At 39.9% G+C, this 27,382-nt stretch overlaps 1 protein-coding gene across 5 annotated transcripts in view; it reads left to right on the forward strand.

Annotated features, from left to right (window-relative positions):
• The window catches only part of PRKCD (protein kinase C delta), a 135,498-nt gene that overhangs the window by 102,326 nt on the left and 5,790 nt on the right, over positions 1–27,382 (forward strand). For 4 of the 5 annotated variants that reach the window (XM_030570367.1, XM_030570366.1, XM_030570368.1 and 1 more), the window contains exons 5-14: positions 9,912–10,068; positions 10,675–10,706; positions 11,529–11,614; positions 12,380–12,509; positions 13,271–13,371; positions 16,793–16,889; positions 18,776–18,903; positions 19,743–19,916; positions 20,564–20,655; positions 23,911–23,973. In XM_030570367.1, coding sequence (XP_030426227.1) covers positions 9,912–10,068; positions 10,675–10,706; positions 11,529–11,614; positions 12,380–12,509; positions 13,271–13,371; positions 16,793–16,889; positions 18,776–18,903; positions 19,743–19,916; positions 20,564–20,655; positions 23,911–23,973 — 1,060 coding nt within the window. The remainder of the gene's footprint in view (positions 1–9,911; positions 10,069–10,674; positions 10,707–11,528; positions 11,615–12,379; positions 12,510–13,270; positions 13,372–16,792; positions 16,890–18,775; positions 18,904–19,742; positions 19,917–20,563; positions 20,656–23,910; positions 23,974–27,382) is intronic. The other variant, XM_030570370.1, reaches the window with a different exon arrangement.

Genomic DNA, 27,382 nt, shown 5'->3' on the forward strand with positions numbered 1-27,382 from the left:
TATAATTTGTAAGATGAGAGGGAGAGCAAATTTATCTGTGAACGGGGGGGAGAATAATATCTCTAAGAGATGCTGTATTCAGTATATTATGATCTGTCTCGTACTAAACTGAACTTTCAGTTCTCGCCCTCAAGTAAATTGATGGTTTATATACGTGAACATAAATGGACTTCCTGAAAATCATACCTCTGAAAGGTGAGATTTTTTGAAAATCAAATCAAATATTAAATTTATTTTATTCTGTCATAGCCACAAATTACACTGTAGATAATAAGCCAGCAATATACATTATCAGCCAAGTGCCATAAACCACAAGACAGAGGGAACTGAATTTAGTTTTGCCAATGCACAGGAGGTGGATAATGTATTTTCAGATATTAGGATGGACTGGTTCTCCTTGTGCTTTAAAATAGCATTCCTCTGTTTACAGAGAGCAAAAACTATCAAGCATTTCTGTGCAGACATGTTAACTCTATGAAAACATTTAGGGTGAAGTCTTGGCTCCATTGAAGTCAGTGGCAAAACTCCCTTTGAGATCAATGGGGTCAGGATTTCACCCTTCGAATTCTCCTCACTTCCTACCTAATAGTGCCTTGCTGTGGCAATAGGTGGGTGGAGTGGGAAGGTGAAAACTTTAATATTTCAACAGAGTTGCCTCTTGCCATTCAACCATTATTCACATGCAAAGCATCACAGCTGGAAATCCTGAGTTTGCCTTGCAGCTGGTGTAGGTGGTATGTCAGACAGAGGAGAATAGCAGCTTGGTGGCAGTGGGATTTAGGGATTTCATCCTGCTCCCATTCAAGTCCATGGAAAAACTTCTGTTAACTCTAATGGTGAGAATCAAGTCCTAAGCTGCTAAGCTGGTGGGTAGGACATAGCATGATGAGAAAAAAGACTAGTAGCACCTCTCAAGAATGAGCATTAGCTGTAATTTTTTAAATGAAAAGTAAGTTGTCTATTTACTCCTTTACTCAGTGTGATCCCCTACCATTTGGGTGTTAAAAACTTGTGCTGGCTGTGGTGTTCAATACATGGACTGCAGATTTGTCCATTCTAATCTGTCCCTCTGCCCCTTGTTTAAAAGGCAGTTTGCTAAAACACTGGTGTCCTTACTTTGTCTTTTTTCTAAGAAAGCTTCAGCATCATTAACTTTCACCAAAGACCAGGACCTTTAGATCACACTCAAACGTAGATAGAAGTGCAGTATTCCCATAATACTATGCTGCAGTATCTGAGTCAAAGCAATGGGATGTCAGCTCAATTCATGGTGTGCAGTTTACAACACTTACTTACAACACACACGCACACAAAGAATGTGTCATCTATAGGGCAAGGTGCCCTGGCAGTCTAAGAAAACAGCTATTACAACTAACTCATTCAGTTACCCTTGCAATGGAAGTACAGAAACGTCTAAATGTATATAAGCCCTGTTAAAAGGTTCTGTGGGAAAAAGAGCTTTTGATTAGTTACTCATATAAAAGGTTTTAGCATAACTGCCTAGGGCTGGTGTAGATTTAGACTGAATGTTCTATGCAAGATCACTATCAAGAGGCTACTGCTCATGTTAGTAAACAAATGCAGAATTTTATTGGTATTGAAACCTAAAATATGTCATCAAAGCCAAATCCACAAGTACTTTCAGAACAAACAAGTTGATAAAGATACAATAAAATACATAGAACATTAAAATACATAGAACAAGAATATACGTGATGATGAAAAAGTAAATGTGAACAAAATATATTTTTAGCAACAAACATAGTAAACAAAGAAAAATTTAAAATAATCCAGGGTAGCAGATGTATAATTAGATTTATTATTTTATTAAAATGTAGAATTCTGGAAAGTTTTCCCTTTTAAAGTAGTTTTGTACAGGTAATTCATTTGTATGTGTGTAGCATGTGTGTCTGTAGCATGAATGCAGAGTGTAGGGCCAGGCTGAAGAACTGCTTTCTCTGAGCTAAACGAGCCTGTGCAAGGCAAGAAATCTAGTTTGGGAAAAATTTGTATTGCTGCGCAAAGGTTCTAGATGGACGTTTTTATTGAATTTGGCCCGGAGGGTTTTGTTAGCATTCAAACAAACCAACAGCAATGCAATAGAAGGTTTAAAGGGACACTGAACTTCAACTTTAGTAAGTTTTAAATTGAAGGTGGCATTACTAACATGGGGGGAAATGTGTTTGCAATATGTTCTTTTTACATTGGCAGTGCTCCTTTAACTGGTCAGTCATTTAGCACAAAACTGGATTTCACCTATCCACACAAATCCACCACTGTGAAACATTCATGGCAAGCTCTTTGTTTTTTTCAAATCCCACAATTTGCTTTCCCATTTCTAGGCTTTCGGGAAAAAAATCCATATTGTGTACTGAATAAATTAATACCTTGAGAGCTCAGCTCTCTGTCTGTCTCTCTGTGAATATTGGTTTGTCAGCTTCTGGCAAAGCTTTTTCCTTGGGTATTTGGAAACAAATGGGCTGATTGGACTGAGATCGTCCTCTTGGTATGAGGGTTGTTATCATTGTGGTTAGGTTAGTTCTAGTAATATTGTCTAGATAGTTCAATAAAATATATTATAGATTGTTAAAAGTATGAAATGCTACTGGTTTCAATTACTGTGATTTACCTAGAAGCAGGAATAGGCACTGAAGAATTTAAATAAAAACTGTATGTTCATATAGATAAAGTTCTTCTGGTCTGATTGCAGTGTCATGATTGGGGACTGATTTTTATCCCCTGTCTCAATGTATAAATGCTGGGAGTAGGTTTTAGATGTATTAAAAGAGCTAGTTTGAGAAAAGGATCTGGATTTTAAGAAGAGAAATGGAGATATTTGAATAAGAAGTGATTTGTTATATATTTTTCATATTTTCTCATTATTTACTAGGCAGGAAACATCTAGAAAAGCTAAATGTAATGGTGTGTTCTGAGGCTAAAATGATTCATTACAAATCTAGATAGTAACTACAATTGTTGTGGGGGATTTTCTGACACCATCAACAGCAGAATTGTTGATTGTGCAGTTAGTATGTTACTATTTCTGATTGTGCTGAGCATGTACAGCACAAGGATCTAGTCTGTGAAAATCCTACCAGTCTCTGTTGCACTTCCCATGACTTCACACTTTAGGGAAGGGCAAAGTTCCCCATGCTTTTGTGTTGCCCCCAACTCTTTGGAATTCTGACTCATTTCCTCAGCCTGCTCCTCCCAGCCATTACTGCTATCTGAATCTCAGCTCACAAATAAAATCTTTCTTCCCATTTCATCTTCTGATAGCTCCGCTTTTTGAAGTGGTTTCTGGCAATATGTACTACAAGGCATTTATATAAAGAATTGAAATGGACTGTACTGTAATCTTACTGTAATTCACTTTGGATATCATTTTAAAGCAGTCTTAGCTTCTCAGATGCAGTCCAGCAACAGCTGCTGTGCCAAGTTCCCTATTTGCTCTGGAGCAGAGGTGAAAATGTTCTTTTCAATAATAGTTCAATATATTGGTTGATTTTGGCCAAAGCAGTGCAGATATGTCATTTAATAAGGCAGTCACTTGTAGAAGCAGGTTGTTCTGGAATACAGATTTTGACATTGATACTGTGTGCAAGGATTCTTAAGATAAAATGGGTATGCGATGGTTAAGGACAGCGACTGTTCTTCTAGCTTTAAATTATGCTTCCCACTACCTGTATGCACTGACTTCTGAAGCTTAGCTTTTCTTTGGAGTACATTGTCAGTTTTACCTCAAGTTGGGGAAACATATTATGATTTTGTCCCATGTACTGATCAGCAGCTGACTAGGAATTGAGTGCAACAGTAATAGATTGCTCTAGTAACTTCAGCATGAAGAGAACTATTTCCCGTTTTCATGATGAACTCTTCTGTTAGGTTCACATCTTGCAGATTTTCCTGAAGCTATATTTTCATTCAGCTCCCAACCTGAGAAGCTTTAATTTATTAAAAGTTTTCCATCTGCATTGAGCTAAATTATCAAAATGTAAGCCTGAAAAGAGAGGCTGCTGGGATACAATTATGCAAGAAAAAGCTTTTCTCCCCCTTTGACTATAATGCTGATTAAATCACCCCCCTGGACACATCTGTTCTATGCATCTGCTAATTCAAAATGTTACTAACGTTCGGCAGCGTTAGTATTATGTTCCTTTCTCCAGCCTACGTACTTGCACGCATTTTTCAGTGTGTGATTTTTCTGAAGCATTCAAAGATTTGGTGTTTGTACATATCAAAATACCACTTGCTCAGCAGAATTAAGCAGTGAGGTAAAATATGGTTTGCAAGTGAAATATTGAAAAATTGCTGTTGGGGTTAGTTTTTGGTTGGCTATTTCAATAAGATAAGTTGGAACAGCAAAACTGAATTATTCTTAATCTCGTTTCTGGAGCAGAGATGTGATTTACTATGTGTATCATTATCATCGTCATCATTATTTAATATTAGAGTATGAGTTCTGGAGTAAGTACTCCTGTGGGCTAAGATCAAACATCAGTAGTTTTAAGCCAGTGGCTCCCAAATTTTTCAGGAAATTATTTGCATTCAGCAGCACCAGCCATTGATCTCTTCTCGCAGTTAATTGTCTCTTCCTCGCCTTACCTTATAAAACTGGGTCTGTCCTTTATTCTAAGATTTCATGGATCACTGGTTCTTTCTTCTCATTCCAGTGAAACCAGAAAACCAGTTGAGGGTGCTCTTAAATCCTGAAATCTGATTGATTGCGTGCCAAGCTTGGTTGTAGATGTGAATGCAGTTATTAGGCAGGGATACAGCACCTGAACTCAGGACAGTGACTGCACCACAACTAAAGGTGGGGCAGAATTTGAGTGGGCTTTCCCAAAGAAGGACAGCTCTGCTTTGTGGTTGGGAGGCGAGGGAAGAGAGGAAGAAGGTCAGAAACTGCTGCAAAAGGTGCTCTGTGGTCAACTTTGCAGCAATGACTCACCCCTGCCCCCCAGGAATGCGCATAAAGGTGGGAAACCTGGGTGGGACAAGTCTCTATGTGAAAGCAGGAAGGCAAGGAAAATTTAACTGTTTCATGGCTGTGTGCTGCTTGCAGCTCATGTGCCTATACTTTTGCTGAAAAGGGGACTGGCACAGGCAGGGAAGCCCCAAGGGAGCCCATCGACTGAAAGGAAACCCAAGACAGACAGTATTGCAGCAGGGGTAAGGGGGCTCATAAGTATGTGGACTGCTACTGCCCGTGGTGTGTTTAATAACCCACGGCAGCCTCATGGACTAAGGGAGGCAAATGATCATAGGAAAGTGTCCACGCACTCAGACAAGCAGGCTGTGTGCATTAATGGGGTGGTCAGCTAAGATGTGCAGCAAATGATCAGTAATGTTGTTTCTACAGTTTTCTCCACAGCATTACAATGCTTCAAAGGGTACACGGTCACCTAAAAAAACCAGGGTGTTTTCTTCCACCGAACACAAGGGACGGCGGTAATGCTGATCCCCGGGGGTGAGTGTAATAACCACACAGAGATTGAGGAAATGGGCGACAGAGGTGGTATCTGGCCTTCCAGCCTGGCAAAGGGTGGCAGTTGCAGGGGCCACAGCCAGGTGCAGGGACCATGCTCAACTCGTCACTCAGTGAGTTCACCTAAGGGAAACAGGAGTCAGCCAATTGAGTTATTAAATACTCTGGGCCCAGGAGTGGAAGTTTGAGAAGCCTGGGCAGACCCACCTGGGGGTGGCACCTTCAGTGGGGGTCACTGTCGGTATTACACAGCTGCTGCAAGCTAATTTGCATTTACAACAGCAGCTTCAGGCAGCTAGATGTGAGGGCTCTGCACAGGGTGACAGGGTAGGCCCAGCATGGGCTGAAGTTTCAGCAGCAGGACAGGAAAGGAGCACACAGCAACTCATTGGCCATCAGGGCATGTAACCGCAAGGGACAGGGTAGACACTCCCGGGGGGCATCTAGGGGAGCAGAGCTCTGCAGTACAGGTTTTGCCAGAGTAGCTTACCCGATGGGAGTTCCACCTACCCAGTGCATGTAATATCCCTATGGCACAGAAAGGTGTTTACAGACAGTAAACATGGACAAGGCAAGCAAAACAGCGAACTGCCCAAGAGGCCCAGGGAGCCTAGAACAGGAAAAAAATTGGGAGGCTACCCTCGTCATGTAGGCGAGTGTTATGGTACAGGCCTACCCAGACAGCAGCCTGGCCTTTGTTAATTATACGACTGTAATTAGGCGGGCACCCAATATGTTTGGGGGCATGTCATAAGAAGGTTCCATTAAGGGCAGCAACGCAAACTGGAATAAGGTGGCATCACACACTGTGGTTCAAGGGCATAACACCAAGGGCACCAGGGGTTTGTTCATACCGCAACAAGCCAGAAAAGGGCTCCAGGCATGTAATAGTATTTGCTGGGATTTAATAATGGTGGTTGTTTAAGACGCCTACCACTGGCAATTTTATTTTGACAAGACTATGCCCAGGGGCTGTTCAGAATCCTGTGCAGCTTTTCAGAAATTTAGTAAAATGTTGCACAACTTTTGTTCGCAGGATGAGCTGGGTCAAATGAGTGTTTTCACCTGTTGGACACATTTCAGGCACTGGCTAAATAGTTGGAGAAACCCCTAGTAAGGACAAGACAGAAGGCCCCTTTCACGACATTAACCTGCCTGGGCTTTGAGCTGAACTTTGTTGCAGGGTTGTTGCCCCGGGGTGGGCTTTTTGTGCCCGGCTGGCAGCGGCAAAGGCTGGCATAGCCAGACCACACAATTATATACGAGTCACTACACAGATATAGTAAGACTTGTGGGTGTGGAAAAGTTTTCTAAGTCAATTTAAGGGGGTATCATTGAGGAGGAACAAATGGTTATTAATTTGGGTCTAATATACTGGTGTGCTGTTGGTGCGAGAACATGGCAGCAGTACAGGTTATCAATTGCCAAACTTCCAGATCGCACAGGATTGGAATGTTGGTAAGGATATTTGTTCTCCAGTGCTTAATTTCAACATCTGTTTTTTCTTCTAAGCACGTGCTGGGCATGGATAATGACATAGCAGACACCTTGTCTCATTTCCAGTTTGCTGCAGGTTCTCTGCAACCTCGGAATGTCATGTGGCTGGCAAAACGCAGATTTTTATTTATTTATTTATTTTGGCTCCAGCTTACAAGTTTATTTTGTTTTCTTTTAAGGAATCTTGTCAATACAAGGATCCAGAGAATGGGTCACCTATCCGGCCCTCCATTAAGGGCAGTTGCTGCAGTACCAGGTCAAGGACAATGCAGCTGCTGGTGTCCCTTGATGATCACACATGGGACAATGGGTTCTTTCTCCTCAGTAGAGCTGCTAGCCAAGAGGCTATTTGCGGATGTCTGGGAACCCGCTGAGATTGGGGGGAAGGCAGCCAAGCAAATGGCTGGTACCTCCTTGTAGCGGATGTTCAATGCAGGTACTCCATAGGGAGAGCAGCCAGTGACCAGATAAATGACCCACTAAAGGACTTAAAAGGAGGTACTGGATAAAGAAACAGAATGGGGGAGCGGGGTTGCGGATTCCCATGACCAGTACAGCAGTACCAAACCCTCCCCCATTCTCATAGCCCTCCTTAAGCCTCTTGCAAGGCTGGTGGATGGTAAGGTCCAAGCCATGGGTCAGCTGGGGGACCTTGATGGAAACAAAGGGGGGCTGGTGGAAGCCTCGGAGAATTGCTTTGAATAAGTATGGATTTGCCTGCACTGTATACTACACTGCCAGGTAGTCCCAGACAGCTATATAATAAAGTTGCAGCCTGATTAAAACCCAGAACAAGTCTCCTGTCATTGTGGTATACCCAGACAACGACTCTCCCAAGTTCTGGCATTTGTTGATTCCTTTTTAAGTATGGTGGGGACAGCCACCTGATCTAATGGCAAAAGCAACGTCATGCTAGAAGGGGAATATGTACTTCACCAGTGTTTGAGAAATGCTATCATCATAGGTCATGGTCTGGAATAGTCATAGATTTGTTATTTTGTCAATTTTGGCTGTAAAATTTTATTTTCCAATAGCTCTGTTTACTCCTCAATTCAGTTTCATTAATGGCGCTGAAGGTAAATTTAAGATCACCACCACTAAGAGGCTGCATACAGTATGTGTTCAAACGATACCTCAGAATGGAAAATAAAACTATCACTGAGATCAGTGGGCATGTCTGAAACAGAAATCCATGGGAAAGTAGGGGAATGTGAAGGTTGTCGGATGCAGTAACTTTGAATATCATAGTATTATTCTAATACATAGAATATTTGAGTATTTGTTGATAGAGGGGCCAACTTGGCTTCAACCAAAGACTTTGGCAAAACACCCTTTGACTTCCAGGAGAGCATGCTTCAAGGCAGGCCGCCAACTGCGGTGCTGTATTATCACAGGGCTGAAATCAACTTAGACTACATCTGTACTGCAAGCAAGAGGTGCTCATACTCATACAGATTCATGCTAGCTCTCATCAGAATTAGTGCACTAAAAATCAAAGGATAGACGTGGTAGCATGGGCAGTAGCAGCAATGGCATGGGCTAGTCATACTGAGTATGTACCCAGGGGGTTCAGGCAGCTAGCCTGTGCACCACTGCCGGTGCTACTGTGGCTACACTACTATTTTTAACATGCTAGCTCAGATGACAGCTATCACAAGTGTGTCTACTTGACTAGGGAATCAGACACCTAGCTCATAGTGTAGACGTAGCCTTAGGCGTATTAAAAAATAATTATGCTTACAAGGGATACAGTTCTTACCCCTTGTCTGTTCCTGCCTGACTTTCTCCTCCTTCCATCACCATGGAATTCTCTACATCCCAAACTACAACCACTCACTACTATAAATTTTTCAGCCAGCCCAGACAAAGAGCAGTAGATGAGCATTTCTGAATGCATTGAACAACCGGTCAGTTCTCCATAGCTGACTTGTGCTTTTCCTAAACTGGCTAGATGGGGTCATTCTTGAGCAGCTTTTCCTTCTCCCCTGCCCTGCGGAAAAAATATATCATTTTCTGCGGCTGAGTGCACTGCTATACCAGTGATTCCAGTCTTTTTTGACTCCTCTCTTAACCACTTTAAAATGTCTCAGTTAGGACCATCCCATTCCAATATCTTTTCTTGCCTTTACATTTTGAAACAAAAAATAGTTGACTGTGAACAAGTGTCACTGAAGGGATTAATAAGAGAATCACTTTACTTGGAATTCTGTTATCTCCTTCATGAAAATGAAAGATTAGTAATAAGGTTGCTCCAAGACCTGTATGATCCAAGTTGCTAAAATACGTGGAATTTTGTGTCATACTCCTCACCAAGGTAGTGTAGGATCCTTGTCACAAAGCTGCACCATAGGGTTGTTTTCTTCTGGGGCAACTGTAGAAGTATTGAAAAATATATCATGTTTATTAAAAGAAGGAATATTGGGAGCATCTGAGATGCTCACTTCCTCTTATGTGTTTCTGAAGCTGCATGGGCCCTGATTTGTCCCCCACCTCTCTTCCTCTGTTAACTTGAAACATCAGCATGGCCTGTTTTTGGTTCAGCTTGCTTACATCATTTCACTTTCATTTCATTTAAATTATGCAGCAGTTTTTGTTCAAGAAAATGCCACTGAATGCACTCAGTACGAGGAAAAGTGTTTAAGGTTACTGTTTAATTAAAAAAAAAACTTGACATTGATAAGGAAAGAGTATTGACCATAGACCTTCTTTTACATGTAACTTTTATGATGTGTCTGGGTCTAAAACCTGATATGGATAATTTTGTTATTTCATAGTGCTGTATGTTGGTGTGTGTGTGAGAGAGAGAGAATTAAAAATATATATCTAAATTATAAGACTAAATTATAACTTTTGGGAAGGTGGTATTAATTCATTGTCATTACAACTTGGTATAACTTTAAAACAATTTCTTTATTTTTCTCCCCAGATTGCAAGCAGTCAATGAGGGAAAATGAGGGGATTGTGACTATCAATAGGAGAGGAGCTATCAAGCAAGCCAAAATCCATTACATCAAAAATCATGAGTTTATTGCTACCTTCTTTGGACAGCCCACATTTTGCTCTGTCTGTAAAGACTTCGTCTGGTAAGAAGGAAACAGTATATGTAAGCTCAGGTTTATTCTTGGGAGTTAAATGATTAAAAAACAACTAGCTTCAGATATACTCTGTAGCCCTTGATGTTACATGTCATGTATCACACTGGATGAGAACAATGTATTATGTTATGTAGTACTGTAGCACTTAACAGCCCAACTCATTCATTTTTCCCACATTATGCCATGGTAATAATTTAAGTATGGATCCTGAGCCCACTGAAGTAATTGGCAAAACTTCCATCAACTTCAGTGGAAGCAAAATCTGGCCATTAACTGGCAAAACCTTCTCAAAGAAATATCATCTGATAATTGCCTTGGGTATAAGGCAGTGATGTTCAAACCTTTTATGGAAGGGTTGGGGGAATGATAAATGTTTTCTTAGAGAGGAAGAAGCAGGAATCCTTTGACATGCTGCATTGAGACACATTTATGATAACAGGACCTAGACTGATAGAATCAGCATAAATATTGTGATTTAAACCTTGAATCTTGAGCATGTGAAAGCAACTAAAAAATCTGTTTTGAACAAGACAAATATCTAGAGCTACACTTTCTGCCTTTGTGATTTTCTTTTCATATTGTTTGTTTTTTCAGGGGACTTAACAAGCAGGGATACAAATGTAGACGTGAGTTGACCGTATGCATTTTGCAACTATGACAACTTTTTAATATTACTCTGTAGATGGGTATATGTAACATGAATAATATACTGTGTAAACATGTATTACACAAAGTGCATAATCACTTTCTCAATGATACGGATGTTAATAAAAAAGTGTTAAGTGCTGACATAGGGCCCTGTAGTTCAATGTCAAATGACTGACCCTTCCATCATTGAGCCTTGAGTAATGAGGTTAATGGGCCGATTCTCTGCTGGTGTAAATGGGTGAAACGTCATTGAAGACAACAGCTGCACCCACTTACAACATCAAAAAATTGTGTCCAGTATTTCCATTTTGGTGTTTAGTAAATATTGGAACATATGGGAAATCTTCTAAATAGAGTTTAAGAATTGCAGTTTTTCCAACCAGAAGAAACCCTTGATTCATTTCTTATGTAGTTAGTGATAGCAGTACCTTTCAGTCAAAGTAGATCTTGATGTATCCTGTATGGTAGCATCAGCCGATGCCAAAGTACTTTTGTTTCCAAAATTTGCAAATGTAATGTTTTCCCACACACACACCTCACCCTCAAATGCTGGTGGCATCACCTACAGGAGAGACTGGTGGTTCAGAAATAAAGACATATGATCCTAAACTAGAGACAATAATCTCCTACAGATATCTCTCTCGCTTACAGAGAGAGGCACTTTCACTTGAGAAATATGGATTAACACTTGTAGATTTTAGAGAATGCATATTTTGTATTAGACTTTTCCAAAGAGGAACACCTAATCCTCTGTATCCATTAACTGATGGGTTATTTTCCTTTTCATTTCTCTCTTGAAGAATGCAATGCTGCTATTCATAAGAAATGTATTGATAAAATCATTGGGAGATGTACTGGTACTGCAGCCAACAGCAGAGACACAATGGTAAGACATGAAAACATTTCTTTAAGAATGCATGATTGTAAATGTGGCAAGACTCTGATGGAAACAGCAAGATCCACTCGGGAAATACTTTGCTGCATAACAATGGCTGTTTACTGCCTCCTGTAGATACTAGACATTTTATGGAGATGGAGCGGGTGAAACTCTGGAGAAGGCAGAGCAGTTACAATCCCTTGACAGAACCCTTTTTTCCCCTAAGATTTAATTCTTTAAGAGTTGAATAAATTATGCAGTAACAGATAGGGTTTGGGGAGATTTTAAAATACAACATAGCTCAAATTTGTTGATCTTAAAGTTTTTGCAGTGTGGCTTATCTCTTCAGGAGTTATGAGGGTCAGGGATTTCAGGACAAGCACGAAATGGCGGTATATTTTCCCGTACTTCATACTTTGTGCTATGTGAATTGTTCCTACTGTATTATCCTGCTGGGCAATATTCTTTGTGATTGTATGTTTTTCACATCCATAATAAAATGTAAATATGTGACACATGAGAGATACTTCTGCTGAGAGGTAGACTAGTGCATTGCAATGAGTCTACTTTTGACTGAAACAATTTTAATTTGCCAGTAGGCATCTAGTGTCCCCTTGATAGACACACATTTCACCCAAACTCAGCATGTTAAATTTCTTCAGAGACTGTACACTTAAAGTACTCAGTGTTGGATCATTTGTGAATGTTTTTTAAATGTGATTTTTAAATTAGAGTGTGAGAGAGAGAGATTTATTTGTGTAAATATGCCTTCAGTTTCAGAAGGAGCGGTTCAACATTGATATGCCTCATCGATTTAAAGTTTACAACTACATGAGTCCCACCTTTTGTGATCACTGCGGCAGTCTTCTCTGGGGATTAGTTAAACAAGGATTAAAGTGCGAAGGTACTCTAGGGGCTTCTGTGCTATTTGAGTCTCAGCTTTTATGGAGGATGGGGAAAAGAGAATTGCCAGGGCGTTTTCCATAGAAAAACTAATTTGTGGTGAAGTGTGTCCATGTCTCTTGTTTGTGGATGTTCTTGAGTTTGTATGACATCTTGCGATTCACAAAAAGCTGTCTTAAAAACAACACTTGGCTCTGTCCGTTAAAGAGCATTTTGATTATTGCAGTGTTAAAGAGGAGACAAGAGCAAGAAAAATTGTCTCTTTGGTACCAGTAGGGAAAGCAGCCCCCAGATGCAATGCAGTTGAGTATATTTGTCAAACTGTATAGTATCTGAGCACATACTCCCAAACTGACTATGCATTTTCTGAATGTTAACTATAAATCCCTCTCGTCATAATTCTCCAGCCAGAAAGACAAAATATAATTAAATTATTCCTTCTAGTTTGTAAGATAATGGGCCAAAATTACAGCTGAATTAAACAGGCATAACTCCAAATCAGCAAAGCTTTACCGCTCTGTTCCTGTGGTGATTTTGGCAACTTCCGTTTTAAATGAGTTGGGTAGTGGGGAGGTAAAATTTGAATTGCAGTTTTATTAAAGGCCATAATCAATTAAATGAGCAATTTGTTCATACTCAAATCCGAGCTATGAAAATGTTTCTGAACAAAAGTATTGAATAAAAAAAAATCTTTTCTGATAGATCTACTGTTTAACAATATTTTGCATGAAGTTCACGTTACTGTCCTTTGCTTTCTTTTAGAGTGTGGGATGAATGTGCACCACAAATGTCAAAAGAAAGTGGCAAATCTATGTGGAATCAACCAGAAACTATTGGCAGAAGCTTTAAATCAAGTTAGCCAGGTATGTTGCACTGTTGTTTGTCATTCAGCTACTTGTATTACCAGCACGGGAAGGAGGTTTTTCCTTTCCATACCATTTTGATCATTAAGTGAAATATGCTGCTGGTTGGCCTCATTATAAGCGTATGTCTACACTACAGGATTATTCCGATTTTACAGAAACTGTTTTTTTTAAACAGATTGTATAAAGTCAAGTGCACGCGGCCACACTAAGCACATTAATTCGGCGGTGTGCATCCATGTACCGAGGCTAACGTCAATTTCCGGAGCGTTGCACTGTGGGTAGCTATCCCATAGTTCCCGCAGTCTCCCCCACCCATTGGAATTCTAAGTTGAGATAACAATGCATGATAGGGCAAAAACAGTGTCACGGGTGATACTGGGTAAATGTTATCACTCAATCCTTCCTCCGTGAAAGCAACAGCAGACAATCATTTCGCACCCTTTTTCCCTGGATTGCCCTGGCCGACGCCATAGCAGGGCAACCATGGAGCCCGTTTAACCTTTTTTCACTGTCACCATATGTGCACTGGATGCTGCTGACAGGTGCGGTACTGCAGTGCTACACATCAGCATTTGGTTACCAGCCCTATTGCACTGTCTGCTGCTTTGGAAATTGGCGATAACGGTTACCAGCCATATTGTACCATCTGCTGCTGTCATGGGTGCTCCTGGCTGGCCTCACTGAGATCTGCCGGGGACACATGGACAAAAATGGGAATGACTCCCCAGGTCATTCCCTTCTTTATGTTTTGTCTAAAAATAGAGTCAGTCCTGCCTAGACTATGGAGCAAGTCTACTAGAGAACCAGAGAGCACAGCCGCTCCAGGTCAGAGCCCCAGAGATCATTTCTGTAGGATGAGCTGCATGCCATTCTAGGGGGTGCCCCTGCAACAACTCCACTCATTGCATCCCTACTCCCACACCCCTCCTGGGCTACCGTGGCAGTTATCCCCCCATTTGTGATGAAGTAATAAAGAATGCAGGAATAAGAAACACTGATTTTTTAGTGAGATAAAATGAGGGGGAGGAAGCCTCCAGCTGCTATGATATTCCAGGCAGGACATCTCTATTACTCATTAAAGGGTGGGGGGAGAGGAGCGCAGCCTCCCATTGCTATAATAGTCTAGAATCTCCATTAGACCTGAAAGGGGATGGGAGGGGAGAGGAGCTCAGCCTCCAGCTGCTATGATGAGGACGGTTACCAGCCCTATTGCACCGTCTGCCAGGACTGAATCTCCAGGAGACAAAGCTTAAAGAAGGGAATGACCATGAGTCATTCCCATTTTTGCCCAAGCGCCCCCGACCTTACCGAGGCCAGCCAGGAGCACTCATGGGATGATGACGAGGATGGCTATCAGTCATATTGTACCGTACCGTCTGCCACCGGGGAGGGGAGGGGAGGGGAAAGGGTGCTGCTATTTCGTGCTGCAGCACCCCGTCTACCAGCAGCATCCAGTAGACATATGGTGACATTGAAAAGAGGCGAGAAACTATTTTTTTCCCTTTTCTTTGATGGGGGTGGTAAATTGATGACATATACCCTGAACCACTGGCAACAATGTTTTTGACCCTTCAGGCATTGGGAGCTCAGCCAAGAATGCAAATACTTTTCGGAGACTGTAGGAACTGTGGGATAGCTCGAGTGCTCAGTCCCCCCTCCCTCCCTCCATTTGATTCTTTGGCTTTCCGTTACGCTTGTCACGCAGCACTGTGTTGAGTCCCTGCTGTGGCCTCTGTCTATCATAGCCTGGAGATTTTTTCAAATGCTTTGGCATTTCGTCTTCTGGAACGGAGCTCTGATAGAACAGATTTGTCTCCCCATACAGTGATCAGATCCAGTATCTCCCGTATGGTCCATGCTGGAGCTCTTTTTGGATTTGGGACTGCATGACCACCCATGCTGATCAGCGCTCCATGTAGGGCAAACAGGAAATGAAATTCAAAAGTTCGCAGGGCTTTTCCTGTCTACCTGGTCAGTGCATCCGAGTTCAGATGGTTGTCCAGAGCGATCACAATGGTGCACTGTGGGATAGCTCCCGGAGGCCAATACCATCGAATTGCAGCCACACTAACCCTAATTCGAAATGGCAATACCGATTTGAGCACTACTCCCCTCGTCGGGGAAGAGTACAGATTATCAATATTAAGAACCCTTTATATCGAAATAAAGGGCTACGTTCTATGGATGGATGCAGGGTTAATTCGGTTTAACGCTCCTAAATTCGGTATAAACGCGTAGTGTAGACCAGGCCTAAGTGCTGAAAGCCCTTTTGAGGTTTTAAAGGGAAACTGCAGGTTTAAAAAAAAAACAACCTTAAGATAATTGAAAACGTTCTACTGAAATTTTGTTTTTAATCCCAAGAACAAGGTTGTTTTTTTCTTTTTTGTTGTATTTAAACATTCTTCTGCAGTGTTTGGTATAAATGGTGAAAAACAAATCAGCTTTTGCAAAATTTTGTTTGTAGTAATCTGTACTTTTTCATGACATGTTGAAAACATAAATGTTATACTCCATGATTTTAGCTTATCAGAGGTTCTGTTTGCTGGAACTAACACATCCCCAGTATTAACTTCTTGATCTCCTGAGCCTGGTGGTTGCTGCTTTTACAGCTGGGTCCCACTGGCTTTCATTTACAAGCAGGAAACTGTATACTGGCTGTGAAATAACAGCATAACTGAAAAACATAGAGCCACGTGCTTAATGAAGTGAAGTACATCTCAGAATTCCATCTCAAGCTACCTTTCCTAAGCTTTTGTGTGATATTTACTTTTTAAAAAAATGTAGGGCTGATAGAACAATATTTTCACTACATGAAAATCTAAAGAGGTTAACTACTAAAATAAAATTAAACAGTGCACTTACATAAAGAACAGCAATATGAAAAAGTTGCTTACAACACCAATAACCTAGTGATTCTTTTCTGTGTCTAGGACATAATGACTCCTCCTGTATATTGTTTAAACTTTAAAGTAATACACACTTTTGTGAAGGCTGTTCCCCAACCAGCATTCTTGCCCTGGTTCATGTTTGTCCCTCCCTCTCTATCATTTAAAGCTATGATATTTTGAACCCATAATTTTCAATGGATAGCACTGGCAGAGGTGGTAGAATAGAGTGTTCAAAAATTTTTAACACCATTTTTGAGTCTGTTTATTTTCTTACAACATATGACAGTGGACAGTGCGGATGCTATAAAAGGGATTTTAGTAAATAAAATGTGTGTATTATAATTCTTCAGTTTTCCATTGCCAAAGGCTTCTAGACAAAGTAGTAAATGCACATTTTGCATGAGTGAGATTTGCTTATAATAAAGACAAAGCAACAACTAAAACTTCTCAGGTGATACTTACTAATTACTAATTAGTATATGCTAATTACAGTGCAAGAATAACCTCAAATGCCTTCTGCTCCTGTACAGAAATCGACCAGAAAATCTGATTCTGGGTCACTAGAAAATGTTGGTATTTACCAGGATTTTGATAAGAAATCTAAAGCTTTGGGTGGAGATACAACAGGTAAGAAATGAAATTTATTGAATTTTCTCTTACTTATGCATAGGTAATTACCAGACTGACACATATACTGAAATGTTAATCACAGGCAGTTATTTGCTATGACTATACATTGAAAACAATGTTTTATTATTTTTCTAACAAAAAGGCAGATTTAATATACAAAGATATTTACAGTCTTTGTACAACTCTTGTGTCTAACTTATGTTCAGGTAAGTAATATTTAGAGCTTTGCAAATATCAGCCTGAACGTGAAATATCAATAACACATCAATGCTATTTTAATAATTTAGACTTGCAAATAATTTAATGCATTCAATTAATTTAAATTATTAAAAATAAGTAATTAATTTATACTTAAAAGATTGTTGACTGAAACTCCCCTAGAACACTGAAAATATTAGTAAGATTTTATTCCTCGGACACCTTTTTCTTCAAAAACACAGAGAACATTGTGAAACAAAGTGATTATTTATAAAGATCAGTGGATTCTTTTGCCCAAGAGTAACCAGAGATGCATTGAGATAAATGAGAGCAGGCTCAAATTCCTGCAGATTTTGCTATATTCTCATTCTAGCATAATTTCTCTGACAGAATTTGTGAATGGAACATTAATTGGAGAGGTGCACATGTAAATATTCAACATATTGTAATGGAAATCTATACAGTACATATTCTTAAGACCTTGACTGACTCACGGAATGTAGAAATCTTTGTGAAATGACAAGCATAGTGTTGATCTGAAAAACTGGAGTCAACTAAAATATATTAGTTGGGACTAAATGGAAGACGTACTTAAAAACAAAACAAAACCCACACACTAATTCCATGTGTGCAGTTCTGTTCAAAAATGAAGAGAAGGGGATGTCATTTTGTAACACATTTAATATAATCTTACTGTCAGAGTTGTATCAGTCCTCTCAACGTAATTCTTATTCTACTAATGTGATAATTAAAATATTTTTAGAGAGTGAGAACAGATAGGGAAATCAGGGGAGGAAATCCTCAGTAACACAGATCAGAATATTGGAGTTAAAATTCAAAATGACTTATACCAATGTGGATGGTCCCATGAAATCTGATAGAAGCTACTATGTACTGAGCTGATTTTATTGAATTGCTTGGTAAATGATCACTCTTAATGAATCTTTCCAATTTGCCATACTAATGTCTGGCAAGAAAGGCCTTAAAGTATAGCAAGGGCATATTGGACCAAATTCTTTCCTACAGTACAGACACTTTGTGACATGCTGCCAGTGCAAAGCAGCTCTAAAGCTGGCACAGCCCTCAGTGGGAGAATCAATTTACATATGAGGATCCTCTGGTGGAGTAACAACTCCTGTGCTTATACCCCTATGCAACCATGTTTGAGTATGTGGCTAGTAAAAAGGGGTGTATCCAAGATTTCCCTGCTTCACGGCAGTCCGTAGCTGTTACAATGGCCCATTGCCATCCCACATAAATTAGAGAAGTTTAGTCCCCTAGTGTAAGTAAGCAGGCTGCAATGTGGTGCACAACACACCTAGGATCAGAGCAGATAGTTTAAAGCAGCCTTTAACAAATACCCTCCCCCTGAACAAGGTTACGCCTTGCATTCTTTGGGCAAAGCAGATACTCAGGGCCTTTGAGCATAATATGAATTTAGTAAAATGCCAGATGTTGTTTAGTAATCCAAGATTTGAGTTTAGTAAAATCCCAGATTTAGACCCCAAATTTTAACTTCATTTGAACGATTTAGCTTCTTTGAAAGGTCCTCATGTTTATGGTCACCAGCATCAGCAGCAGATTTGACGAACTATTGGCATTTTAGCACTTCAAAGTCAGAAATTATAGGGATCTCTGTTATGAAAAGTGCCCATGCTGAATTTCAAAATAATGGTTTGCATTAGCAGATAACAGCGAGTATGATAAGCTCTGGGAGGGAAGTACACCAATACCAGCTTCACGAACCAGGAGAAAATTCACCATAGACAGCTTTGTCTTTCACAAAGTACTAGGGAAAGGAAGCTTTGGAAAGGTGAGTAACAAGTGGGAAGCGCTTAAGTTGATTTGCCTTTTATTCTCAAGTGTTATGGGCTAATTTCACTTAAGTAAACAATCTTCATTTTGTGGGGAGAGAATTTTATTAACCCTTTGTTGTGAAACTGTTACTGCTAATGGAATGGAATGGATTAAAAATCCCAACACCTGTAAAATCACAACTGACCAAGAGCAGTGTTGGGACTCAAAAAAGGATCTACAATGCACTACCTGCTGTCCCTTTGTTTCTTGATTTCTTCCTTTAATACCCAAAAAGATACATAAGCCTTTGTGCTCTACGACATAAAATAATATAGAGCACCCAAGTGCAGTGGCACCACCATGAGTTGAATTGGACAGAAGCAGGGTTGATGCAGAGCAGGAGTGACTCCATGTCCTCTGTCTATCATGGAGCTGAGTTCTATGCTAGCCCCGCATAGGTCAGTAAGGAGGGGGATTTTGGACGTGACTGTTAGTTGGATTATTTCACAGCAATGAAAAATCTCAAAGGAATGAATAGGGTTCATGTTCTTTCTTCTAGTCCATGAGCTCAAGTGATAGCAACAGAGGAACTGCACAGATGTCTTACATTTTGCCACCTGTTTGGGCTGGTACACCACAATTTCTGTGATGCACCCCATCATAAAATCCATTAGCTTTGCCTTTGGGCTGAGGGGCTATAGAGGGGTGGCATGAATCTCCCTATTTTTTAATATTTTTTTTTGAGCTATGCAACCTTCTTTAAATGCCTTGTCCTAAAATTCTCCTCTGCTGATTAGCAGTATTAGCTAAATCAACTTTTCTTACATATGCCCTGAAGTCTTCCTGTGTTTGCAGGTTCTTCTTGCTGAACTGAAAGGGAAGAATGAATTCTTTGCTATTAAAGCTCTGAAAAAGGATGTGGTGCTAATCGATGATGACGTGGAATGTACCATGGTGGAAAAGCGGGTCCTAGCTCTTGCATGGGAAAACCCATTCCTTACTCACCTCTACTGCACATTTCAAACTAAGGTATACTATGATTTAACTTTTGCCTTTATGAGAATACCGGTATCAATAACAAAGCAAAATGGATTAGTGAACAGATACAATCTGTTTCTCTGCATGAGTGAAATATGTTAATTGACTGAAGGTATTGGCTCTGATTCTTCTCTGCCTTGCACTTTAGGTAGTAGTTTGTGCAAAGTAGGTGTAAAATAACACTGGGTCAGACTGGCAAAGTACAGCATTTACGAAGTCTACAGCCAGAGAGAGGAGTTTTAATTTAAACATTTGCTTCAATTACTGGTTTCGTCCACAATCTAAAATGATGACTCACATAAGTTAAGGGAAGCACAAATGGAAGATTCATTAAAATGTACATTCATATCCAACCTGTAAACACATGAACTCTGAAAATAAGATACATAGGATGTCATTGAGCTAATGAAATCTGTAGCAATGGGACTTTTTGGTTTTTGTTCGGGGGTGTGAGCAGGAGGGAAAAGCTTGAGTGTGCTGGGAAAGTCAAAGACCATTCTGTAAAAGCCATAAGCCACCTTCCTCTCTCCCTCACCAGTTCTTATTCCTTTTCTTGGTCAGAGAGAAGCAGCATCTCCATGCTGAGTCACAATTGCATAAGCAAGTTAATTTTGTGTTCTCTCCTGCTTTGTAAATAGGATCATCTGTTTTTTGTTATGGAGTTCTTGAATGGAGGAGACCTGATGTTCCACATACAGGATAAGGGGCGCTTTGATCTCTATAGAGCAACGTAAGTCCCAAATAAGTGAGCTACCTTGCTACTTTTCTTGGGAGTTTTTAAAATAAGCTTTAAACAAAAAAATGCATCTTGGACAAGCTGTGCTGAGAGAACAGTTCATGGTTTGTTTGTTTTTTAACTACTTACAGTTCTAAAGCAGGGATCGGCAATCTTTGGCACGCGGCTCGCCAGGGTAAGCACCCTGGCGGACTGGGCCGGTTTGTTTACCTGCAGCATCTGCAGGTTCAGCCAATCCCGGTTCCCACTGGCCGCAGTTCACTGCTCCAGGCCAATGGGGGCTGCAGTAAGTGGTGTGGCAAACTGCGGCCCGTGGGAGCTGTGATCAGTCAAATCTGCAGACGCAGCAGGTAAACAACCCGGCCTGCCAGGGTGCTTACTCTGGCGAGTCGCGTGCCAAAGGTTGCAGTCCCTGTTCTAAAGGACCTAGTGATTTCAGCCAATCTATTTAATTGGCTGAATAGTCAAGACATATTTGAAAGCATTTGTTCCATACACTGAATGACCTTCTGAAATAATGGACTAGTGGTGTGTGGTGGCACAGGGAAATGTTCTCTTATCCTTCTTTTAATTTCCTTTGTAAAGTTGGGTTTAATTACTTCAAATAGCCAGAGGAACTTAATAAGCCATTTCTAGACAAGAAGGAAGCTGCAGAATGTGAATTATGTTTCTTAGCAGTGTTTCAGATGCAATTTTCCTATTAGGATAGTATCTTGTGCAAGACTCTGGACCTACATCCTTATATATTGAACTTCTACGTGTGAGAAAAGTGTGTTCCCCTACCCCCTTCAATTTTCTATCTTTTGGTGTAGTAAAAACAAGTAACCATTGGTGAATTAGGGTGCCTTGTGTTGCAAACTTGATATGGTAGAGGGAGACTCTCTACTTACTTGGCAGATTAGAATCCAAACATTTTCTGCCTTCCCTTCATTTTCATTGGGAAAAATCTTCCAGAATTCAAATATTCTGTTTTATTAAACTGACCTGTAATGGTTCATTTTTAGATTCAGTTCAATAAAACAATTTCTGAAATGATTTTTTAAAAATAAAGTTCAACTTCTTGTCCTTGGGGGGAGGGATAGCTGTGGTTTGAGCATTGGTCTGCTAAACCTAGGGTTGTGAGTTCAACCCTTGGGGGGGGGCCATTTAGGGATATGGGGCAAAAATTGGTTGGATGATTTAATTGGGGGATTGGTCCTGCTTTGATGATCTCCTGAGGGTCCCTTCCAACCCTGATATTCCATGATTCTATGTCCTGATTTGGAGTGAGAAGAAATGTCAGAATTTCCCACAGCTCTACCTCATACTCTAAGCCAAATTTAAAGTGCAAGCTTCATTTATTTTCTTAAATTCCAAAAATTTAAGATTCATTCATTAGCAGAATAAAAATACCAACCTAACTGGCTGTGCATCAGAGTACAGTATCCACTTATTCTTTGTTTAAACTTCATAAAAATGTAATTTCTCTTCTGAGTGTTTAGCTAAAAGGAGACTGATCAGATACAAATGCTTCCTATTCCCTTAGCTGAGATTAGCAATTAAAAAAAAATCACAAAAAATTAAATCATTCATATATTAGTAGTAATGATTATGGATCATTTATGGGCACATTGAGCAAATAATCATATGATTTAGAAGGAATTAAACTTCAGGCAGCAGGGTTGGTAGATGCCTTCTGTGAAACAGGTTTAAAAAGGCAATAGCCTTTTTATTGTCATCATTAAATTTAGGGTGTGCAAAAATTAATAGAGAAGGGCATTGGGTAAACGTTTAATCTGTGTGTGCTACTGTAAAAATTAAAAAAGCCTAGTGATGGACTTGATTATATGCAGTTTGGGATTACATGTAAATTACTGTGTGCTGTATTAACAAGAATCAGGTTTCATTTCATCACAGAGTTTTGGCATAAAGGGCTGTGGGGCAAAGTCCAAGATGGATTTACAACAGAGGGACTCCACCTTGCAGAACTCACACTCACGCCTAGTTATCTAGTCATGTTACTTGCGTTGCTTTCAATAAGAAAGCTTCTCAAATTACTTTTACTCGAACAATAGGTTAGAGTGCAGGATATCTCTTTCCACAGTGTTTTTTCAGAAGCTCTGGATTGGTTGCCAGATGCATCTTGTTCCAGGAATGAGAACAAGTTGGCAGTTAGGTTTTAAAATTATTCAGTCTAGTTCTTCACAAAAGGGAGGGGGCATGGGAAGCTTGAAGGGATCCTTTTATTCTCTTCCTCCCCCTTTCAAATATTCCATGTTAGACTGGCACATCCTACTTTTAGGACCACCAGAGGGGGCCACATAGATGAGAGACAGCTCCCTCCTGTCCAGATCCTGAGTGTACTGCTAGGATCAGAGTTTGATCTGACTCCAGTTTCCCCAAACAGCAGTAAGCCCTCCCAACAAACTTTACAAGAGGCCACTTTCATTAAAATCCCCAAATTGCCTATAGTTCTGTTTCGTCTGTCTTACAAGACCAACCTCTATTACACCATAGCCTCTTGTGTAACATCTTAAGGCTAGTTTTCTCTGTCATTTAAACTAAAGTTCATCAGAGATGGTCTTGCCATTCAAAATTTAAGTAAAATTCAACAAAAATCCCATCACACAGATATTTTGGTGAATGCTGAAGGAAGGTGTTTAGTTTGTTCAGCTCTACTTTTATTTCACTGACTTCTTTTATAGTCAGGTTTACTGTTGAAAGATGGGGTGTAGTGTTCTCTTGCATGAAGAACCCCATCCATTTTAAGGTGATCCCATGAGATTCCTGATAGTCTGACCTTTTATTCTTTACTGTTGCCTCTTGAAGCTCAGCTATACCCCTCTCTGCAAGTGTGTAAAGGAAGATTAAAGGTTAGATGAGGGAGAATGTTTCATGGTGGAAGAAAAGGAAGTTGCTATCTTCCATAATGTTTGGAGTTTGTTATAACACTGCTATTCAGTTCTATACACACAATAACTTGTAGCTTTCAGGCCACATTCCTTGGAAAAATATGAGAGATTAATTTTAACTGCAGTTTTATTACATACAGTAATCCACCCGTAATAGTATTCAACACTGCATTATGTCCATATTGCAAGCTATACAAGGTAATTATGCAAAAACTAAATATGGGATTCCCCCCTCCAAATAAATTATGTAAACTTACAGTACTATTCATCTTTCTTTAAAAAAACTTCTTCTTAGTTGCATTCACAGTGTAGTAAATGTCTAAGCAAGCCAGTTTGAAGTGTTGTTACTCTATTTCAGGTTTTATGGAGCTGAAATAGTATGCGGTTTACAATTTCTTCACAGCAAAGGCATTATTTATAGGTGAGTGGTGATCGCCTCTGATACGGGGCCCTTAACACTTGGCATATTTCTTGTGATGTATTAGTGGATTCTGTGATTAACCTACAACCAGGACACATACAAGAAACGGTTCTTTATTAAACATTTGATTTTATTCCAAGGGTATTAAGATGCAATTCAGCAAGTACTTGAGATGAATCTGTAATTGTTTTCTTGTGTTTTCTCCTTGGCAACAAGTATAATGAAATATTATTTATATTACACAGAAGTGTCTTTGTTTCCCATTAGTTATTGCCAAGCACAGTACTCAGACTAAGATAGTTTGACTTTATGTTAGTGGTAATGGAGATTTAGAGGTTCCATGAGGCTGTGCTTGACTTTGTGAAAAGCACTGAGGCTAAAGCTCTCCGCTGCTGCCTTCTCTAGGAAATAAGGAGAGAGAGACACTGCTTCCTGGGCTGTAACTTCAGGTCAGACATGAGCTTGCAGATGTCCACATTCTTCACACTGTGCTATGTTTAGACCTTGTGGGCTACATTCTGCTCTCAAGTGCAGTTGAGTAAATATGGTGTAACTCCATTTCCTGGTGCTGCTGAGCTCAAACTGGAACCTTCGCTGCCTCTTACATTTATGTTTCAGTAAGGGAAAGCGGTAAGACTTAAGTTACTATGTAATGTCCTGGTTCAGCATATATGTACACTTGCCCATATTTAGTAGCGGGTCTAAGAAAAAGAAGACTAGCTGTATGCTATGGTGCTGCTGCTAGTTATGCAAGTCAGCAGTTCTGATAACACTAGCCTTTATGTGCTAAATTTGAAGGAAGAGGATGGTCCCTCTTTTTTTTTTAAAGAGGCAGAGGGGAGAAAATGTTCCACTGCATGTTTCCTGTGGATATTTGGGTTACATCTCCTGTATACATCCATCAACTATTAGCAAATTTCTGAAAGTGGGTGCTACTCAAAGCAGCCCACACTGCATCTTCATTGAGGGGCTGTAATGTGCAGGCATAGGAGAAGGCAATGGAAGCAGACCCCAAGACACTTGACAATCAAATGAAAAACCTTTGCTTAACAGCCTGAGGATTTATCTATATGAAGACATCTATCAGCAAAACAAATGGTGGAAACACATGCTTATTCTAGATGATGTGCCCCCACCTGAAAGGGAGTTCTGGTGGTAAATTTTCCCATGTAGACAAGTTTGTAGTGATTTTATGGGCTTAACTTTTGTGTTGCTGGAATGAACAGATTCCAGGTGAATTGTCAAAGGTTATTTGATTTTACTGGAGCAAAGGAAATCATTTAAATGAGAATAATGACGTTTGTCTATGTATCAACAGCTATAATCAAATGGGACAGGTAGGGGGTCATGTCCAATCTTGGAGAGAGGATTAACAGTGCAGCCTGTCACACCATGTGCTTCTGGAGTGGTCAAGGACAGTTCTGACATTTGTTTCATGGTCTTGAGCAGTAGATCACCCTCTCTTGACAATCTTAACAGCTGCTTTCGGGAACTCACCCAGGAAAAAAAAGAATTCCCAGTCATCTTGTGAAACAGCTGCTCTAATTATGTCTGTATAGGTCAGTAGCAGGGTTGTTGACAGCTGTTCAGTCTGCCTTTCTTGGTATGTGTTGCTGCACACAAAAAAATGCATAATACTTCAAAGAAGGGACTGTAACTGCTTTTCCTGCAGGCTTGGAGATACTGCATCAATAATGTTCACACTATTAAATGATTTAATAAGACTTCAGAAAAACAGTGTGAACACAGTGTTTAACATTAATTTACTGTGGTCACTGTGAAGTGTAGTGCAATCCCCTGCTGCTATACTTGGCATCTAGTCACAGATGACTGTACAAGTTGGTTGGCCTTTGGATGAAATCTCATTCTGGTCATGCCAAAACTTACAAAAACAAAATTTAGTACAGATGAATCCAAGTGAGTTTCTAGACACACAGAACATTGCCCTAAGAGACTTCAAAGCAAGTATCTAGAATTATAGAACAGAATTAGCAATAATGCTGTGGTCTATAATCTTCACAACTAAACAAAACTAGGCTTGACATTTCAGCTACATCTAAATCATGAAGTGTTCAGGTATTTGAGCAATAGCTCTGACATATCCTATTTCAACTGGCAGTATACAAGTGATGACAGGGTAGTTGGAACTATTTTTTAACCCAGAAAGAAAATAACTGAAGGCAAGAATTCGACTTTCACAGGGAGCTGTGTTCCCAAGTCATCTAACCACTTTTGAAAATCCCAGCCAGAAATAAGAATCCTTGCACTTGCTACAAAATGGAGATGTAGAATCCAAATTGAGCTGCTGACAAGCAGGAGACAAGTCTCTTCTGTGGTTCATTAATGTCCCATGAATTTCCACAGAGGATACCAGTACATGAAATTAGTGATTAGCCTTGTTCATTTTTTCAAAGATATTCTGTACAAATGCCATCTTTGCAACATGGGTAGGGAAGAGTTTGGATTTTTCAGTTACTCATTGTGCAGGCATCTGTTCAATGGCAATAGTGTCTCAGGTGAAATAGCTTCAGAACAGTTGTTGGAAGGTACACGTTGCTGTCCCAAAATCCTCAGACACTTTGCCTATGATTTTTTCCCTTCACGCTATGGCAGGGACTCTTGTAAAATATTTGTGAGCTAGTTGTAAAAGGTAGCTGTTTTCAGGTCTTTTAGTTCTTATAAATTGTGAGTTATTAATTCCCAATACTTACTAAGTAATTCTGTACCAAACATTTAACTTCTTCCCTTCAGCCACCAATGAAAACAGGGACCAGGAGAAACTGTCCTGAACATAAGTCTATTTCCTTCTAGGTAATAATATCACAATGGATTTTGGCAAAAGGCAAACATGGTAAGGATAGAAAAATAGATTATAGTAATTTACCAGGTGCTTACAGGGAAAGGGGAAAACTCAGTTATAACAGATGCAAGTAGTGATAGGAGTGCTGCACCTAGCTATAGCTCCTGTGGTTATGCTTGCAGAAACTTCCGTTTTACCTAGCTCACTTCTTAGGTATTGTCTTAATGTGGAAATAGTTAAAACATGGAGGGGGAGGAGAGGGAAGGGTACACAACAAATTGTCTTTTGGATTCACATTTACAGCTGGGTGAAAAAAATTTCTGCAAAGACTGCAGATATGGCAACACTGAAATTTCAGAGATTTACGTAGATCTTGGTGAATTATTATAGTAAAAATCAAGACATGTAAGTTTCCTGAAATATAAATGAAAACTTCTCTGATTTGCTGAAAGTTTTGGAAATAAATTTTCGGTTCCACTCAAATAAAAAAAAATCTGTTATTTGCCCAGATCTACTAACAATATAAATAACTTGCACTGAGACATATAGGAAAAACCTACATATTTTAGTCATTATATTCACCTGGTGAGAGGCCGTTTAACTTCTCCT

The sequence above is a fragment of the Gopherus evgoodei genome, chromosome 7, assembly GCF_007399415.2.
Source record: "Gopherus evgoodei ecotype Sinaloan lineage chromosome 7, rGopEvg1_v1.p, whole genome shotgun sequence".
NCBI lineage: Eukaryota > Metazoa > Chordata > Testudines > Testudinidae > Gopherus > Gopherus evgoodei.